Source organism: Hoplias malabaricus, chromosome 12 (assembly GCF_029633855.1).
Source record: "Hoplias malabaricus isolate fHopMal1 chromosome 12, fHopMal1.hap1, whole genome shotgun sequence".
Classification (NCBI taxonomy): domain Eukaryota; kingdom Metazoa; phylum Chordata; class Actinopteri; order Characiformes; family Erythrinidae; genus Hoplias; species Hoplias malabaricus.
The window spans coordinates 35,180,784-35,200,717 of record NC_089811.1 but is presented as its reverse complement, the minus strand read 5'-3'; the positions used below and the strand labels follow the sequence as shown (position 1 = coordinate 35,200,717).

Sequence of the window (19,934 nt, the reverse complement as noted above, 5' to 3'; positions counted from 1 at the left end):
CCACACTTAGCCTCTTTGCTCCAATCGTTCCAGTTGACTTTAGTCCAGATAGTAAGCCTTATCTTTCCAGGAACACTAGGGTATTGGTGCCTTGAATCATAAATCTGCCACAAGAACCCACATATGTTTATTTAAAAAAAAAATAAAAGGCCAAAGGTTTTAAGTCTAAGTTGTGTCTGTATTTCGGTGTTCTTCTCTGTCAAATCCAGAATGGATCTAGTCCAGCAAAACCCAACCTAGCTTGAGCTCACTGTAACCACCACAAACACCCGGGCCCTGGAAGCTCAGTCTAGTTGTCCATCCAAAGTTTCCCTCTAGATTTGAATTAGTCTGAAACACTAGTGTCTCTTCTTCTCTCTCTGAAAGCGTCCAAGTTAATAATTACAGCTGGACTCTGAGGGCGAGGTTGTGCCTGCGCAGATGTGTGTGTTAATCGGTCTGAGCTTAGTTCACTTCACAATCACAGCACCTCTAGAGGAGGAGCCATTAGTCACATGCACTCCTACTAACAGCGAGGTGTGTCATGACCCTTGTTTCCACCTACACAAATGTCTACGTTTGCGAAATTCTACATGCCATGCTTTGGAACAAGCATGAAGGCTTTTCGGCTGTAGCGGTACGTCAAACCATGACAGTTTCCCTTCATCATTTAAAGCGATCCAGACATGGATAGAGTTCAACTCTGCACTGACTCAAAGAGGCTAAAGTAAACAGGATAAGAGCAGCAATCTGAACATATCTGAAACAAAGGAAACCTCGGCCGGGCTGGAAAATTCATGCTGCTGTTTATCACAGACCCTTGTTTACATTTTTGATTTCTGAATTATGAAAATGGCAATTACACTGTTCAAGATTAGTATTATATTCTTTTTACTTGTTCGCTTTATTCTCTAAAGGACACATGGCTATGGGGACAATCATTTACCTAAAATGGAACAAAACGACATTGATGTGATGCCCATACACGGAACACACCAGCACTATGTCGTTCTATAATTACTGACAGTAGTTCATCTCTTGCTCTGCATACTTTTTCTGCTCCCTTTCATCTTGTTTTTCAATGGTCAGGACCACCACAGCGCACATATGATTTGGGTGGTGGATCATTCTCAGAGCTGCAGTGACACCGAAGTGGTGTTGTGTTAGTGTACGAGTGGATCAGACACAGCAGTGCTGCTCAAGTTTTTAAACCCCTAGGTGTCACTTCTGGACGGTGAATAGTCAAACAACCGAACATATCCAGCCCAAACCCGTCCAACTACCAACACAAGATGTCCAGCAACAGAAGAGCTACCTGCTTATATTTTTTCTTTTGCTGGAGTATTTGTAAAATACATTAAGATATACATCAATCACCTATATCTTTTTTTTAGTTTGAAATGGATTTTACAAATATGTAAAACCAATTAAGACTTATTTACAGCTAAAGGATTTAGCAGAGACCTTTGGTAGTACTGGAGCAATAACTGAATAACTGTACTGCTGTAATAAACAAAGAGGCTCATAAAATGGTCTGCATTGTCTACTACTGGGAGAGCTCTGTGCTGAACACAAACAATGTAAAGTACTACACAAACAGAGATAAGCTCCTGTGCAGTTTGCACTGGCAGCACTGAGGCTCCAAATGAATGAGACAAATTATGTCAGAGGATCTTTCTGTGATAAACCAAGATTTCCAAGATGCTGTAAAATTAAACACACAGGCTCCAACCACAATCAGGAGTCGCTCGCTCTATTATATTTAAGAAGAGATAATCAAAAATGTTTTTTTTTTAAATCTTTCACTTCTTGCACAAAAGTATTTTTTTTCTGTAAAAAGTCAAAATATATATTTGTACATTTAGCTACGAGCCCCATTTTCAGAAAAGTTGCAAGAATCTGTGATACATTCATTCACTTGAACTTTTATTTAACTGACAAAATTCCAAAGTAAATATTTCCAATGTTTTGGAAAGTTGGGAAAGAGACGTTTACCACCATGTTACATAACTTCCATTTAATTACACTTTTATTCAATTAGGAACTGAGTATATTGCATGTTGCAGTTAGAACTGATATATGGCTTTCTCCTTGAGTGTCTGAGTTTTAAGTTTTAATTGTAATGTAATGCCATCAGCAATGTGTAACATGAATACAGGGGGGTCCTCGACTTACAAAGTTGATCCGTTCCTACGTCGCGTCGTAAACCGATTTTCGGTGTAAGTCGGAATATACGTACATACTGTACGTAAATAACATACTGTAAGCACTTATCCTATCCTCACACCTATCCTCCTCGGTCCTGAGCCGCGTAACCGTGTATTCTTCCGCCGCGCACACCACACACGAAGTTCGCGTTATGACGTTTATGACGCAAAACCACTTAAGTCGAAACAAGGCTTTATACAGTAAATGGGAGACGTGTCGTAACCACGGAACATCGTAACTCGGGACTGACGTAACCCGAGGACCTCCTGTATTCTATAAACCATTTATTTATTTTGCCGATGCCAAGCTTTTTTTTCCCCTTTTTCAGAATTTTGTTCCCAGGTTTTGGAGTGTGTTGCAGGTTCAAATTCTAATTCAAAGTCAGTGGAAAAAAAAAAATCTTTACAATTTTTCAGTTGAATAAATGTTCAAGGGTTTTTAACTAATTACAGATTCTTGTTTATAATTTTGCAAAAATCCCAACTATTCCAGAAATGGGGTTTGCTTTTCTAAGCCTCGGTTTTTCTGTTTACTTTTAGTTTCAAATGAAAAATGCTTGAACTCCAGAATCAATAGAATGACCAAAACCAAGAAGAGATACCGAAAACAACTGCATTTAAATCAAAAAGAAGGTAGAAACTAATTACGAAAATGTAACAAATAAAATCATACCACTTCACTCGGTAGTATATTTGAGCAGAATTATTACAATTCAAAAATACTCAGGATAGAACAAAAAATAAAAAATACAATATTCTTTTCAGTACATTAACTCAAGTAAATGTGACTTGTTACAGCTCACCTCAGGAAATGACTCATTCCACACTTCATTGATGTTTGACATCTACTGTTGATGTATACACTTATTTAGGGATAGATTTCACGATGCCAAAGCATACCAATCCTACAGATTTTTAATTATTCAGAAATGAATGAGAACATAAACCTGCAAGGCAGTCTGGTCATTGCAGATATAACTTCGTAAAAACAAGATTTCAGCTTGATTTGAATAAATCATGCAGATGTAATAGAACAAGGACAAACAAACACATAAGATGAACATTTTTTTGTTTGTTTTTTTGTTTTTTTTTAACTGGAATTGCACTGGAATTGGTGATTCACCTCAGCATTCCAAATACAGGCTGCAGATTAATGTAAATGTACCATATGTTCAAGAGCTTCTAATGCCCCATTTGAACAGCACATTTTATAAAATGGTATTTTACATCACTTTGATACATTTTGACAGCTGTCAATCTAATCACAGGGTGTGTTCGTCATGCAGGCTTTGCCAATACTTCAAGGTCTACACACTATGTACAGTACAAAGATGATTGGAAAAACAGCATATAGGCATTTTTAACCGGCCAGTAATCTGTTTAACAGAACATAACTCTCAAGTGCATATTGCCCATATCAATTTGATGACAATCAGAGATTTGACATTCAGTGATATTCCAGAATGTTTGTTAGCTGAAGATCTCAGCTTGCCAGCTACATTCCCCTTACATTTGCACACCTGAATGGACTCTGTGATTGGAGGATCAGTCAGTGTGGTAGAGTCTGATTGGACCATCCCTCAGGCCGGGTGGTTGGTTTAGCTGGAGAACGCTGGTTTCTAGGTCTGGTTTCTTGCCCTGAGAATTCACAGCAAACGACATGAGGACGGATTTGGCTAGGTCACTCATGGGGTGAGTCACAGGGTCATCGGCGTACGAGAGGAAGAAGTGATGAGATGATATGAGGCACGGCGGCTCTGGGCAGTATTTGGCAGAAATCAGATTGTCAGCTGCTGCTTCTCTGTCCCTGTGTGGTAAAATCATTGTGGGCAAAAATTTACATTAGAGTTTTAGAAATGCTGGTAAATACAAGCTTTGCATAGAACTAGGTGTACTTTGGTAAGAGAGCTATTCCACAAAACAGGATTAGCTAAATTACTTACTCCCAGAGTTGACAACTGTCACATAGGAATGTCTCTGAGCTATTTTCCTATCATACACATCTGTCAAAAGTCTGTCAGCATGCTCACAGAGAGAATAAGTGTTATTCATGATGATTATTGTTCAAAAGGAAATCATTTCCTCAGTTCCCTCAGCAATTCCAAGGCCATCTGACTGCTTTGGCTTGTAATTAGATAAAGCCAAACTAAACAATGTCCACCAACCACCAACATCTGTGTTCAAAGAAGACTTCCAGAGCTCCTGTTTATGTCTCGGTCTTCAGATACACAGCAGATGGCAACAAGGCAACAAAACTCTACTCAGACTAATACTTGACTGTGCTAACTGTGGCCTGACAGGCACCATAGGCCCAGCTGTCTAGACTTTGTGGTAATGTAGTTTATATATATATATATATATATATATATATATATATATTTGTTTTAATTTCTCTCAACTAGAACACTGCACATTTGTGATTTACTGCTGTGTGCGTCTCTTAACCTAGTCCTAGAGGCACACTACCCTAAGATTCAATGCCTCCCCTGCTTGAAAACAGCCACATTACTTCAGTAAGGGACTGTTAATGAGCTGATTACATGGATTAAGTGTGTTGCAAACAAAGAACATAAGTGTACAAGGCAGCACGCTTCAAGAATCAAGATTGGAAAACACTAATCTACTGTATACAGTAATGCATACTATATATAATAGACATTATTACTAACAACAAAACACAGTATGCCCTTTATTACCAGCAACACATTCAGTGATGTGTGATCTAAGCTCACAAGCATCTTTATTTTATTTTCAAATGTTCTTCTGGTTTGTCTGTTTTCTCAGGAAAAGCTTCATATCCTTTCAGAAACACAGGTTTGTGTTGTTTTCTCGCAGTGAAAAGCTGGACAAAAAAAAAAAAAGACCTGTGGATTTTTTCTGGGCAACTGATTTTTTTATGCTTCTCAAAAATCGATAATTATTAGTAAGTACGTAAGTAAACAAGCGAATAAACAAACAAACAGCGGTCCCTGACTTGTGCACAGTGCAGATTACCTCTTCAAGTGCTGGTCAGGAGAAGAAAACTCTGTTGTCTGGGGAAGTGGTTTGCAGAGGGATGAGACTCTCACATTGCTCACTGTCCTCTGACAATCTGCAACGCACACAATTACACACAAACATGTGAGATGAAATGCATATTATATTCATTTGTCTCTCCCATGAATCCATAAGAAGAAGATCAGACCATTATTCAAAGTAAGAATAAACACATGACCACTTCCTAGACCCGTATGGTATGACTTTTTTGGCTTCCTCGCCTACTTTGAGGTAACTCCTTTAAGTTACTTATATATACACACACAAACACATGTCCAATATATGTATATATGCATATGATACATGATGTGTATAATACAGTATATACATCTCAAATCTAGAGATATTTTTTGTTTAACATGCAAATACAATAAGCCTGTATAGATAATTAAGAACATTCATTCATTCATTCATTATCTGTAAGCGCTTATCCAGTTCAGGGTCGTGGTGGGTCCAGAGCCCACCTGGAATCATTGGGCGCAAGGTGGGAATACACCCTGGAGGGAGCGCCAGTCCTTCACATGGCAACACACACACTCACTCACACACTCACACCTACGGACACTTTTGAGTCTCCAATCCACCTACCAACATGTGTTTTATTTTATATATTTTTTTGGAATGTGGGAGGAAACGGGAAACCCACGCAGACACAGAGAGAACACACCACACTCCTCACAGACAGTCACCCGGAGGAAACCCACGCAGACACAGAGAGAACACACCACACTCCTCACAGACAGTTACCCGGAGGAAACCCACGCAGACACAGGGAGAACACACCACACTACTCACAGACAGTCACCCGGAGGAAACCCACACAGACACAGGGAGAACACACCACACTCCTCACAGACAGTCACCCGGAGGAAACCCACGCAGACACAGTGAGAACACACCACACTTCTCACAGACAGTCACTCGGAGGAAACCCACGCAGACACAGGGAGAACACACCACACTCCTCACAGACAGTCACCCGGAGCGGGAATCGAATCCATAATGTTTTTCAATGATCAGGTCCCCCCTCAGGGCCACCACAGATTTGGTATGAGATGGGGGGTGGTGCACTGCTGTGTCTGATCCACTTATAGCAGCCCAACACACATTAACACCACTACCACCATGGCAGTGTCCTGTGGGGGTCCTGGCCATTAAACAACAAGGTGAAAGGGGCAAACAATGTATACAGAGCAACAGATTGTAGTTCCACAATTATCGACTGGAGTCAAAGTGCTCCTGTAGACAGTGGAGCTGAGAGAATGGACAGTGAGTGATACAAGGAGGTGGTTATAAATCAATGTATTTAAATCAATGTAATAAGTATAGAGGCCATGCACTGATGTCAATTTCTTGACAGGACACACCCAAGTACGACTGAGTGGCAAAGCAATCGGCTGCATTTACTATACTCCTAAAAAAAAAAGAAAGTTGTCTATATAGACAAAATTTCAATACAGAACCACATGCTCTCAATCCATTAGCATGCTTAAAGGAATCTTTGGACTGTGAAAGGGTGCCTCAGATTCAGGAAAAGTAAATGGTTTTCTATAGCTACTTTATGAATACCGTTCTATACAGCACCAAGATGGTTTCTGCTATTGTTACGATGTAAACTTGTAATAGTAGAAGAACCTATTTTTTTTAGAATAGATTCTAAATGCCATTTAGAAACATTTGCAAAATATTTCCCTTGGTCCCAGGAGCCATTTCACAATGCAGAAAATCCTGTAAACATGCTCAACTTGGTAAAGGCCAAATATCCGGTAAAACACAGAAGGAATGAGTTCCACTGAACACTTAAAGAGCTGCACAGAAGACAGGGACAGTTCTATCAGCAATGTTTATGGCAAGATTCGGAGAGACCTGTTCGCATGCAGCATACCTGCAGTTATGTTCAGAGTAAGGAAGGACACTACTTCAGTGCCGCAGATTTTTTTAGTAAAGTCAATTACATTCCATTCACACGGAATGCTCAAGATTTTGCCACTCAGACTTTCTGTCACTCAGTGGGTGTAACCGGACTGACTCCAGCCCGCTGATGTCATGGGCATACCCTCTATATCAAGACTATGTACAAAGTACAATTTATGTTATATTATACTCAGATGTCTTATATATAAAACCTAGCAACACAATTATACATAATTTACCAAAATGTTAAGACAATATCCCATGTATGATAGATTACAAATTCTGGAATCTGTACCTCTGATTTCTGTGCTTGCGGCAGATGAAAGAGAAGATTCTTCGTACCACCACCATTGCAGGGTCCCAGTTGTTGTAGTGTGACAGTAGTGCAGCCAGGAAGAAAGAGAGGAAGACTGGAACAGCTCCCACAAAGAACAGCCATGAGAAGTTTGCCTGCTTACATACAAACAATCACACGTGTTAAGACGCAAAACATTCATGCACCACATAAAGAACTGTAAATATACAGTGCATTCTGTAAATAAATACATATGTAAAGTTTTTGGCATAGGGTTGGACTTATATAGTATACCGAATTACAAATATAATGTTCTAGTGTGTGGAATTTACTTTTTAATTTAGGTATATTATGGCTAAGCCTTAAGGTCCATTATATTCACAGTCTCACTGTTCAGCTATGATGACCTAAGAGATGCAGCTACGGTAATATGAATTACAAATAACCAACCCAGGTGGTGTGAAGCAAATTGGACTTTGGAATTCTACTCATGTACTTAATCACAGGTCCACGTCTAAAGCCAACAAGGTCATGCAGTGACATACTCTGTGTGGGTCATACACCAATACAAATATTCTGCTCATGCAGGAGATGTCCTCCAGAGATGTTCAACCACAATCCACATCCCGGTGATATTCATTCATTCATTCATTATCTGCAAGTGCCTTTCTAGTTCAGGGTCGCGGTGGGTCCAGAGCCTACCTGGTATCATTGGGCACAAGGCAGGAATACACCCTGGAGGGGGCGCCAATCCTTCACAGGGCAACACACACACACACACACACATTCACTCACACCTACGGACACTTTAGAGTCACCAATCCAACGCGTGTTTTTAGACTGTGGGAGGAAACCTACGCAGACACAGGGAGAACACACCACACTCCTCACAGACAGTCACCCGCAGGAAACCCACACGGACACAGGGAGAACACACCACACTCCTCACAGACAGTCACCCGGAGGAAACCTACGCAGACACAGGGAGAACACACCACACTCCTCACAGACAGTCACCCGCAGGAAACCCACACGGACACAGGGAAAACACACCACACTCCTCGCAGACAGTCACCCGGAGGAAACCTACGCAGACACAGGGAGAACACACCACACTCCTCACAGACAATCACCCGGAGGAAACCCACGCAGACACAGGGAGAACACACCACACTCCTCACAGACAGTCACCCGGAGGAAACCCACGCAGACACAGGGAGAACACACCACACTCCTCACAGACAGTCACCCGCAGGAAACCCACGCAGACACAGGGAGAACACACCACACTCCTCACAGACAGTCACCCGGAGGAAACCCACGCAGACACAGGGAGAACACACCACACTCCTCACAGACAGTCACCCGCAGGAAACCCACGCAGACACAGGGAGAACACACCACACTCCTCACAGACAGTCACCCGCAGGAAACCCACACGGACACAGGGAGAACACACCACACTCCTCGCAGACAATCACCCGGAGGAAACCCACGCAGACACAGGGAGAACACACCACACTCCTCACAGACAGTCACCCGGAGGAAACCCACGCAGACACAGGGAGAACACACCACACTCCTCGCAGACAGTCACCCGGAGGAAACCTACGCAGACACAGGGAGAACACACCACACTCCTCACAGACAGTCACCCGGAGGAAACCCACGCAGACACAGGGAGAACACACCACACTCCTCACAGACAGTCACCCGCAGGAAACCCACGCAGACACAGGGAGAACACACCACACTCCTCACAGACAGTCACCCGCAGGAAACCCACACGGACACAGGGAGAACACACCACACTCCTCGCAGACAGTCACCCGGAGGAAACCTACGCAGACACAGGGAGAACACACCACACTCATCACAGACAGTCACCCGGAGGAAACCTACGCAGACACAGGGAGAACACACCACACTCCTCGCAGACAGTCACCCGGAGGAAACCTACGCAGACACAGGGAGAACACACCACACTCCTCACAGACAATCACCCGGAGGAAACCCACGCAGACACAGGGAGAACACACCACACTCCTCACAGACAGTCACCCGGAGGAAACCCACGCAGACACAGGGAGAACACACCACACTCCTCACAGATAGTCACCCGGAGGAAACCCATGCAGACACAGGGAGAACACATTACACTCCTCACAGACAAACTGTGACACCCCCGGTGATATTCATTTGGTGATCTGTTTATGTGCCTTAAAGAAGAACCTCAATTGCTACAGTAAGCTCATTCATATGATGCATTAAGGCTGGCACAGAACGCTCTTGGAACCCATTGGACAAATTATACCCATCTAAAGTGCCCAGTCTGATTAACAGTGGTCAGTCAGTTGGTCACTCTGCTTGCTTCTACAAAATGTAAAACAATGTAGAGACGCCTAAGAAACAGACCAACTGAATATAACCATAGCATGGCCCTAGAGAATTTAGTGTGAAATGAAAAGCATTGGTCCAGATTACAACTTGTTAAAAACTGTAACTGAATTAAGGCCAGAGAGTGTAAACATTAACCTTTACCAGAGTGATGGAATCAGGAATGTGTGGGGGGAAAACATCCACTCATGATCCAAACATACCACCTTATCTGAGAAACATGGTGAAATAGTTATGCAAGGCTGCTGTGTAGTGTAACTAGCTCACTGCCGCCTAGAGGTTTTTATGTTTATGTGTGTGTGTGTGTGTGTGTGTGTGTGTGTGTGTGTGAGAGAGAGAGAGAGAGAGAGGGTATAACAACTGATGTAAGTGTGAGTGTAGGTGGCGGAAGCAGAGTGAATTGTGAAGTGCACAGAGACATCTAATCAGATTACATTTAACTTACTGAATACAACACTGAAATCAAAGCTCAGTAAAAGAAACAGGAAGAAAAAATGGCTTCATTACAGGGCTAGAGGATACTCAGTGTTTAGACATATGTAGGAACTGCTACCAATATTTTCAACCAAACAATAAACAAAGCAAACTAACTTGATGTTAATTTGTCCAACTTTATTAACAGTTAGAATGCAGGTATATGGCTGATTGTTTAATACAAAGCTACACATTTGTTTACATGTTCCATGTTCTTATTTTTTCAGCTTAAGCTGGAAAATTAACCTGCTTTTGAAGTGTGGTAAAGCATTCAAAAGCATTCGAAGTCCATTCATTCATTCATTCATTATCTGTAACCGCTTATCCAATTCACACACTCACACCTACAGACACTTTTTGAGTCGCCAATCCACCTACCAACGTGTGTTTTTGGACTGTGGGAGGAAACCGGAGCACCCGGAGGAAACCCACGCGGACACGGGGAGAACACACCAACTCCTCACAGACAGTCACCCGGAGCGGGAATTGAACCCACGACCTCCAGGTCCCTGGAGCTGTGTGACTGCGACACCTACCTGCTGCACCACCGTGCCGCCGAAGTCCATTCATATGGTCCCAATATATGAAAACTATGGCAAGTGCACAATACTTTAATATAAAATACTCTTTAATTAAAGCTCCATTTATGCACTTTAACAACCAACTCCTTCCATTTCAAATCCAATATGTCAGAGTATACTCCCAAAACAGCTAGGATTGTGCACAATATTATATTTTAGCAATGTTTAGACACATTTCATTACCCGACAGACAGATAATCACCACCTACACTGCATAATGTATATCACACCCTTTGAAAATTGCATCACCTGTTCATAGCGACTGCTCACCTTCTGCATGCATATATCAGTCATGATGGACAGTGGAGTTGTCAGACTTAAAGCCAGTGTCCCAATCAGAGACGAGGTGAGAAAACATCCCCTTTGAAAACAAAGAAACACAGTTGTTCTATCCATATGGACACCTATTTCAAGTGCATAAAATGTAGTGTGCTTATTATAAGTCTCACCTAACCCCAAAGCCTAACTAGAACCCATACATTCAGTCCAAGCTTTCCTGCTCTTTTCTGACTACGCTAAAAGATATAAGTCATCATAGAAATTAGGAGCATGTTCACAAACTCAGAACCAAAAAGCCTGTGATTCTTTAAAAGTCATTGTTACTGTTGTTCTGCTGTATTATGTACTATTATGGAAACACATAATAATTAACAGTTGCAAAGTGAATTAAGTTTACATTCAATTATTATCAGGTCTGCACACTTTTTCTGACAAAATACATGGTACAAATGCATAACCTTTATAGAAACCTTTAAAGAAAATGGATAAAATGGATTACAACGACACTCTTCCTCTACATCTATGTAATCAGCCGAGTTCTGTATCTGCATATTAGACAACATTTATTTTTTTGTTTCTGTGAGCAACTTGTGAAGAATCATTACGTAGGGTGACCAGACGTCCTCTTTTACCCGGACATGTCCTCTTTTTTAGACTTAAAAAATGTATGGGCGGAATTTCACAAACGTCCGGAATTTTGTTTTTCTAGAGCTTACATAGAACTTCGAGAAGTTTCGTTCACAAATTAGTCCCGCCCTCCCCTACTCCGATTGGTTCGCTTGAGTGAGAAGGGGGCGTGGTGAAGTAGCCTAAAATCATCTGATTGGACGGTTTGGACTGTAGAGCTACCGTTATTGGTCGATAACCTTCTCTGTAAACATTTAATTGGTCAGTCTGCACGTCAGTAGTCCTTGTTTACGTCAGGCAAAGCTCATGTACCTACCCTTATCTCGAGCAGCTATGCCGAAACGTAAATGTAAGTTCTCGGATGAATTAAAAAAGAAATTCCCATGTTTTGTGTAGCAAATAAAGGTGTAAAGGACCTAAAAGCACACATAGGTTCAGCTAAGAATACAACGGCAGCAAGGGGCGTGACCTCATCAACCCCCCCCCCTCACCCCAGACATGTCCTCTTCTTCACCATCTCAGATCTGGTCACCCTACATTAATATAATATTTCAACATGATTGTGATACTCCCAGCAACTTCTAAAAGTTAACCACACCCTGCACAATATTAAATTCTTGGTTAGACAGTTGCTCGCACAGCTGCTGTTTTCAGCTATTAGGCACCCTAACACACCAGCTGACCTACCATAGCCACAGGAACTCAGACAGCACTGTCCCGATCAGGCCGTTGATGAGAATGTAGCTGATCACAAGCCGACTCGGCATCTCGAACGACTCCAGCCCAGAGTAATGCAGGAGCACAAAGCCAGGCCATAAAAACAACAGGTTAAACAAGCCCACAAACCCTACAAACACACACACACACACACACACACACACACACACACAAATGTACAATTAAACATTTGTCTTACTTGACTCAGTAATGACTTATGTGGGTGAGTTTGTTTCATCTCCTCACCAAAGAACATGGGTATATCCAACTTCTCTTCTCGATCAACTTTCCTCTTGAGCATGACAATGTAGACAGCATACAGTACAGCCCCCAGCAGTGACCAGAGAGAGCCTGGACAGTGAGAAGGTCATTTTATAGAAGGTAATGCATTTAACGATGTGCTTTCATTATTCAAAATGTTTTTACATGCTATTTATCATTTTTAAAAATATAAACATATAAAACACAATATACACTGCATGTTTAAACATAGCCAACTCTCCCTTCTAATCTCTGAATCGAAATAGTATAATAACAGCTTTAAGGTGCCCCGCCCTTGCTAACACAGGCATTCATTTGATTTAAAAAAATATTCACCATGCACAAGGCCAAGCATCAGACAGAATGGCAAAACATTCCACCATAAAAGGGCTTGGATGGTAGGAGAAGAGTGTTCTTTAGTAGTGACAGAGCTCATCCATTTACTTTGGGATGATCTGGGGTGGCATATCTAATCATCCTACATCAGTGCCTTAGCTGAATGCAATCACATCCCCACTGCCATAAAGTCTAGTGTAAAGCCTTCCTATTTATACTATTGATTTTAGCGTCGTTGCTCTAGCACCAAGTTTTCCTCAGAAAGTTTCCGTGCTTACCAGTGATGCCTTTTCCATCGGGACTTTCCATTACAGAGATGCTAACCACAGTCACACCCACCATGCTACAATAAATACATAAATAAATCAAAGGCAAATATTAATTCTTTTTAGTATATCTCTATGAATTAAAAATGAGATGTTTAAATATAAAATGAATGTTAAGTTGAATACTGATCTCACCTCAGAATAACGGCCAGCAGTTTGGAGAGTGTGAATCGATCGCTGCTGTTACTGGGAAATATGGCAGCCAGGATCAAGGTGAAAAGACCTGAGATCCCAAACCCACAGATGTTCTCAAAGGATTTTCACATATATTCATTCTCATCACTTCAACTAACTGCTTGAAACATGCCAAACATGACTGTGTGCATAAAGAAAAGTGGTGTCTGTTTAAACTCTGCACATTATGTTTGTCAATGTGTAAATAACATCCATCGTGATGTACATGTGGGAGGAAAATGGAAGTCACCTGAGGTTGAAGACAGAATGTTTACAACAGCCACCTGTGTGTCAGTGAGAGCTTCCTGATAGGCCAGATTGGCCAGGAACCACTGGGGGGGGGGGGGGGGGGGTGAGACGATGAGGGAGAGGGAGGGAGGGAGGGAGAGAGGGAGAGGGAGGGAGGGAGGGAGGGAGGGAGAGAGAGAGAGAGAGAGAGAGAGAGAGAGAGGATAAAGCTTCATAAAGCTATGACATCATACATAATGATTCAATGACAACAGACATAAATCTACACGAACATCTGTTTTTTAGGTTGTTTTTGTTAAAGACACCCTAAAATTTTTGTGACAATGTTGTGCAAATATTTTTCAAAAATCAATCAAATTTCCCTGTTTGAAATCACTGCATCCTGTTTGTATTTACATTTTGCACAGCATCCCAACTTTTTTGGAAATGAGGTTGTATTTAGGTGGTCATAGAGGTTGTGTTTACAACACAAATGTTAGGCTAGCACTTGCCAACACGTCATCCCCCTTCAGGTCAATGAGCTCTTTCCACCTTTCAAAAGCCAATCCAACTTTAAATCTGGATTTAGCAAGGAGTCTACCATGCTCTCTTCTGGCATCCTGCCATTAGCAACAATGCTGGAAATATATTAAGACTTTGCAGGGGTGGCTGTATCTGTGTACAGTTTACTACAATATTTCCCCCTCTACAATCAGGATTAAAAATAAAGAAACCCTAAGGACTCCCTCTTTATACATTTGTCATATTTAATCTTTAAAGATCATGGTAGGTATATGTGTGTGTGCGCGTGTGTGTGTGTGTGATTTGTTTTGCTTAAGTCTCACCACAAAGCAGAAGAAGAAGCTGATCTTGGCCACAGCGTTGATGCTGAGTTTCCCAATAATCTTCAGAGAGTTGGAATTATATGACATACGGGAGAGTTTGGCTTCTACAGCCTGAGAGTGAGGCAATTCTCGCACCTCCATCACATTACTGAACCGCACACGCTGCTTCCTCATGGCTACACACACACATACCAAAAGCAAACAAATATTAAGAAAAAACAAGGAAAGAAAGGACCACAAGAGGAGAGCTGAAGTTGTAGTTGTAGTTTCACAAGTGTGCCACTCTAACTCCACTCTAATTAGTTCTTAAGAGTTATTAGCTCTTAAAGTCATATTTGTTTTTGTCCGTAAAAACACTATATAAAAGCTATGTTGTATCCAAAGTCCAGTTTTTCAACTATTCTTCTAAAAAAGATGAGATTTTATAACTTAACGGTCATGATCATCCTGGTTAAAAGAACAGGTGAATAAAAGAAATCTGGTCTCTGACTTCTTAGTGCACCCTTGCCACTGTATGTATTTGTTGAATCCCACCGCCCACACATCTGAATCCTGCGCTTCCTTTAGGACAGGTTTGTAAAAGAGTAATGGTGATAATATAATTCTGAACGAATACTTACGAGTTTTAGATTCTCTACTGACATTGGTCTCAGGAACGTCTTGAAATTTCACTGGTACGTAGAGAGGCTCACTCTACAAGACAATGACACATGGTCATTAAACAAGTGCGGACAAACCCACCAGCAAGAGATACAGCTGCTTAAAGTTGACATAATCAGACGGACCCATCCGGTATTCAGACCCTACTGACAATCCAATTCCAAAGCTGATAGAGCCTCAACTTATTACTCGAACCTGAAAATATTCTGTAACAAATCTGTATTAATACAGCACAGAATTGTTTAACAAATACAATAAATTCAAAAATATGATAAATTTTATATAAGATTCATAATAAGATATAAGGACAGCACTGTGGTGCAGCAGGTAGGTGTCGCAGTCACACAGCTCCAGGGACCTGGAGGTTGTGGGTTAGATTCCCGCTCCGGGTGACTGTCTGTGAGGAGTGTGGTGTGTTCTCCCTGTGTCTGCGTGGGTTTCCTCCGGGTGCTCCGGTTTCCTCCCACAGTCCAAAAACACACATTGGTAGATGGATTGGCGACTCAAAAGTGTCCGTAGGTGTGAGTGAATGTGTGAGTGTGTGTTGCCCTGTGAAGGACTGGCGCCCCCTCCAGGGTGTGTTCCTGCCTTGTGCCCAATGATTCCAGGTAGGCTCTGGACCCACCGTGACCCTGAACTGGATAAGGGTTACAGATAATGGATGGATGGATGAATAAGATATAAATATAGCAATATTCTAGGGTGGCATATATTAATTAAATGTACCCCAATTAAGATGTTAAGATTTGTTGCTGTTACAACAGTATCTAAATGATTTGTTTCTTTTATTAAATTTTATATCTGTTCATTATTTCCATTGGGTTTCACAAAATGCACACAACACCTTACAATTCTCTTTAACTGTACAAACAACATCAACTTATAGTTCACTTTAGCTGCATTAATACAGGAAATAACCAAGAGCAGTGCTTAATCAATACTGTGATGATCAAATATGTGCCGTATTCTGAGAATATATCCACTCACTAAAGAGATGTTAAAGCTGTTTTCATTTCCACCAGCAGTCTTATATGAATCGCTGTCAGGAATCTGGAAAAAACAAAACAAAAACACATGAAACTATCAGTGTAGCATGCATTAACAAATATACGTCTAAAACACTGTAACAACACGATGCAACATCCAGGAAAATAGCAGCCACTCATATTAACATAACATTAAAAACATCATAATCCTTATATAAACATAACTGTTCTGTTTACATGCTCAACAGTATGTATGTAACTCACAAATGTGGTGAATTGCTGGTAACGTGTTGCACATTGCTGTCTCCATGGTCTCCAAAAGAGGAAGCCAAGTAAATACAACATGAACATGGAGGTCTTCACAAACGTGCTGAAAAACGGCTTTGTGTACTGCTGCTGAACAAAGATATACTGACATACGCACAAACACACAGACACATCTCAGTGAGATTATAGATGGGTATTATGCTTTAACCTGGATATTAGGTTTTATAAGTATAGGATATAAACATATTCTACAGCAAACGCTGTAAGGTTCAGACCAAAACATCTGAGGAAAATTCATGTCAGCTACTCTTTTTGATTTTCTGGAATAAATTATTTCTTTTAAACAATTTTGCTCAACTTCAAAATGTTGTGCTAAACTGTGGAAAATATGCTACATCAAAGTATTTGAGACACAGCAAGAAAAAAAAAAAAAAGAACCTGACGTTTATATGTAGGTTAATAAAGCTCTTACTGCTGTGAGCTCAGATGACGCCACCCAGATTATGTCCACAAGCAGCAGGATGGTGATGCCCAGCACCAGCCTCCCCTTCTGGGCTCCACATACCCCCCAACTCATCCTACACACACAAATACGCACTGGACGTGATGTATTATTCACACTTTGTTGATTTGTATGTGTGTTTGTGCTGCAAAGTGCAGTTTAGGGTTTAATAAATAAATGTATATGCACAGTGATACACTCAAGAACCAAAATTTAGCGACAGTGTCATTAATCTCACCGTGCTGGGCGCATTAGAAACAGACACACCTGCCTTGGCCAGCCTTTCTCTCCACGATGAAGCACAAACTCAGCATTACACAGACTCTAGAGTGAAGCCATTAGGCAAAACATGTGACAAAAGAAAAAACATACAAACAAACAAAAATATGTGAATGTCAAATTAAACATCTTAAAATTGAAAACATTTTAAACATCTCATGCTGAGCAGCTAAAGGTGGATATGAGTGAGTTGGCAAGTACAAATCCATGAGCGGATTTATTGCTTTTCTTACATTATAAAGCAGCAGTATGAGGAAATGTTTTCTGATATGTAAACTGCACATTTTGAAGTAGGTTTTAGGGGGAATTTGGTAAAAAAAATCTCTGTAAACTAGCTGTTCAAAAGTACCAATGAACCTACACCTCATTTGGGTTTTATAGGTAATAAGTTTATTTATTTAAATGAATATATAAACAGAAATAGGCGTCTGTCTGTGAGGAGTGTGGTGTGTTCTCTCTGTGTCTGCGTGGGTTTCCTCCGGGTGACTGTCTGTGAGGAGTGTGGTGTGTTCTCCCTGTGTCTGCGTGGGTTTCCTCCGGGTGACTGTCTGTGAGGAGCGTGGTGTGTTCTCTCTGTGTCTGCGTGGGTTTCCTCCGGGTGACTGTCTGTGAGGAGTGTGGTGTGTTCTCCCTGTGTCTGCGTGGGTTTTCTCCGGGTGACTGTCGGTGAGGAGTGTGGTGTGTTCTCCCTGTGTCTGCGTGGGTTTCCTCCGGGTGACTGTCTGTGAGGAGCGTGGTGTGTTCTCTCTGTGTCTGCGTGGGTTTCCTCCGGGTGACTGTTTGTGAGGAGCGTGGTGTGTTCTCCCTGTGTCTGCGTGGGTTTCCTCCGGGTGACTGTCTGTGAGGAGTGTGGTGTGTTCTGCGTGGATTTCCTCCGGGTGACTGTCTGTGAGGAGTGTGGTGTGTTCTCTCTATGTCTGCGTGGGTTTCCTCCGGGTGCTCCGGTTTCCTCCCACAGTCCAAAAACACACATTGGTAGATGGATTGGTGACTCAAAAGTGTCTGTAGGTGTGAGTGAATGTGTGAGTGTTGCCCTGTGAAGGACTGGCGCCCCCTCAAGTGTGTATTCCTGCCTTGTGCCCAATGATTCCAGGTAGGCTCTGGACCCACTGCGACCCTGAATAAGCGCTTACAGACAATGAATGAATGAATGAATAAACAGAAATATACACAAATAAATAATAAAAATCAGTGTTTTTTTAAGCAACTGCAGACACAATTTCTAAGATGCCTTAAAATAAATTCTCTGTAATTCATTCAAAGTGTAATTACACTAAAGAGTAATTTTCGGATACAAGCTCGCGTCCAAATCTGTACACGACCCCCCAACACACTACCACATTACACCTAACACTAATGAGTACAATAGTATTGAAGCACACCATGTTGACATATGAATAGAATGTGAATTTGGATGTAAAACCAAGGTGGAGGACCGTGTCGTGGTCATTAGCTACGTATGACATACAACTAATGACATTCTGATATATATATATTTTTTTTATCCCCATATACTAACAGGGACATTACTCACATAGATAAATGTTCACCGCCAATATATGACTCTGTTGAGTTAAATGACCGATTAGGTCATGTCACCTATCATTAAACTCAAATATGCTTTAAACCCCAGCTGCAGTAACAGCTAACTTACAGCACATTGCTAACGCAACCCAACTCAAAACGATGGCCACTTAAATTTGTATATGGTATTTATTCTCAAAAACCAACATTACCTGCTTGTGTCACCGAGGTTTTCAAACACTGAACATCAGAGTTCTTGCATTAGAAAGCTATTTAACCGAAACGGGTGAACGGATGACAACAACTAAACTGTAAATATTTACATGAGTCCTATGTGCGCTGTCTCCTGGTCATGACTTCACGACTCTGTGAAGTATTCTGGTTCTTGTAGTTTTTAAAACGTGGGACATGTCTGTTGCGTGTCTCTGTAAATGAAGTGGGAAACTCAAACTCCCAAAATGCAACGGAGACGGCAACCCATCCATCTTTTCTGTAGCAAATACACTGCTTCAGTGAGGGAAATTTAAATGTAAATGATATTTAATAATCTCTCTATTTAATTATAAATCTTTGCTGAAACTCCACTAGGATAACTGATCAACAATTAACGTTGGAAAATACGACATCAGGCTAAGAATAAAATAAAGCCAAATAAATTAATCCACACACACACACACACACCTACACCTGCTGCACATTCAAGTGTAATTCAGTTTTATTTAAATGTATAATGAGTTAATTACCAAATAAATAAATAAATCAACAGATCATTAAACAGGTTGCTCCCAGTCCTCAGTTTATCCTCCAAAACGTGTGCCCATCAAAATGACACATTAAGACATTATTTCCTAGAAACACTCTCCTGGTGCTTTACAAGTGGTTTAAGGCTAGCTCTGCTGCTTGCCCCACAAGATGGCAGGATTGGTTTATTAGATTAATTATGTAATAAATCTTGGATATCTGCATACGCCCATTTGAGACTGTCACCAGTTTCATTCAAGTGATCAGTCATGACGTTTACTACTTATTTTGCGAGATGT

General features: G+C 41.3%; 1 protein-coding gene across 3 annotated transcripts; it reads right to left on the bottom strand.

Annotated features, from left to right (window-relative positions):
* Positions 1 to 2,854: 2,854 nt before the first annotated feature.
* Positions 2,855 to 19,247, bottom strand: LOC136710692 (solute carrier family 35 member F5-like). Of its 3 annotated transcripts, none has more exons than XM_066686447.1 (16): positions 19,107 to 19,247; positions 17,330 to 17,415; positions 17,062 to 17,167; positions 16,587 to 16,733; positions 16,324 to 16,386; positions 15,297 to 15,369; positions 14,677 to 14,852; positions 13,854 to 13,935; positions 13,565 to 13,652; positions 13,382 to 13,446; positions 12,753 to 12,857; positions 12,477 to 12,636; positions 11,154 to 11,244; positions 7,432 to 7,589; positions 5,181 to 5,277; positions 2,855 to 3,993 (listed from the first exon to the last, which is right to left on the bottom strand). In XM_066686447.1, the coding sequence occupies exons 2-15, from the start codon at positions 17,341 to 17,343 to the stop codon at positions 5,196 to 5,198; spliced, it is 1,410 nt and encodes a 469-aa protein (XP_066542544.1). In that variant the 5' UTR covers positions 17,344 to 17,415; positions 19,107 to 19,247; the 3' UTR covers positions 2,855 to 3,993; positions 5,181 to 5,195. The 3 variants fall into 3 exon arrangements, with proteins under 3 accessions (XP_066542544.1, XP_066542546.1, XP_066542545.1); XM_066686448.1 differs by having other exon boundaries at positions 2,856 to 3,993; positions 7,432 to 7,586; XM_066686449.1 differs by lacking the exon at positions 17,330 to 17,415.
* Between the last annotated feature and the right edge of the window lie 687 nt (positions 19,248 to 19,934).

Excerpts from the sequence above, each read along its gene's own strand:
- LOC136710692 (XM_066686447.1), bottom strand. Across the intron at positions 13,447-13,564 it reads CTGCTGGCCGTTATTCTGAG|CATGGTGGGTGTGACTGTGG; the intron begins GTGAGATCAGTA and ends TATTTATTGTAG. Across the intron at positions 12,637-12,752 it reads GGATATACCCATGTTCTTTG|GGTTTGTGGGCTTGTTTAAC; the intron begins GTGAGGAGATGA and ends GTGTGTTTGTAG.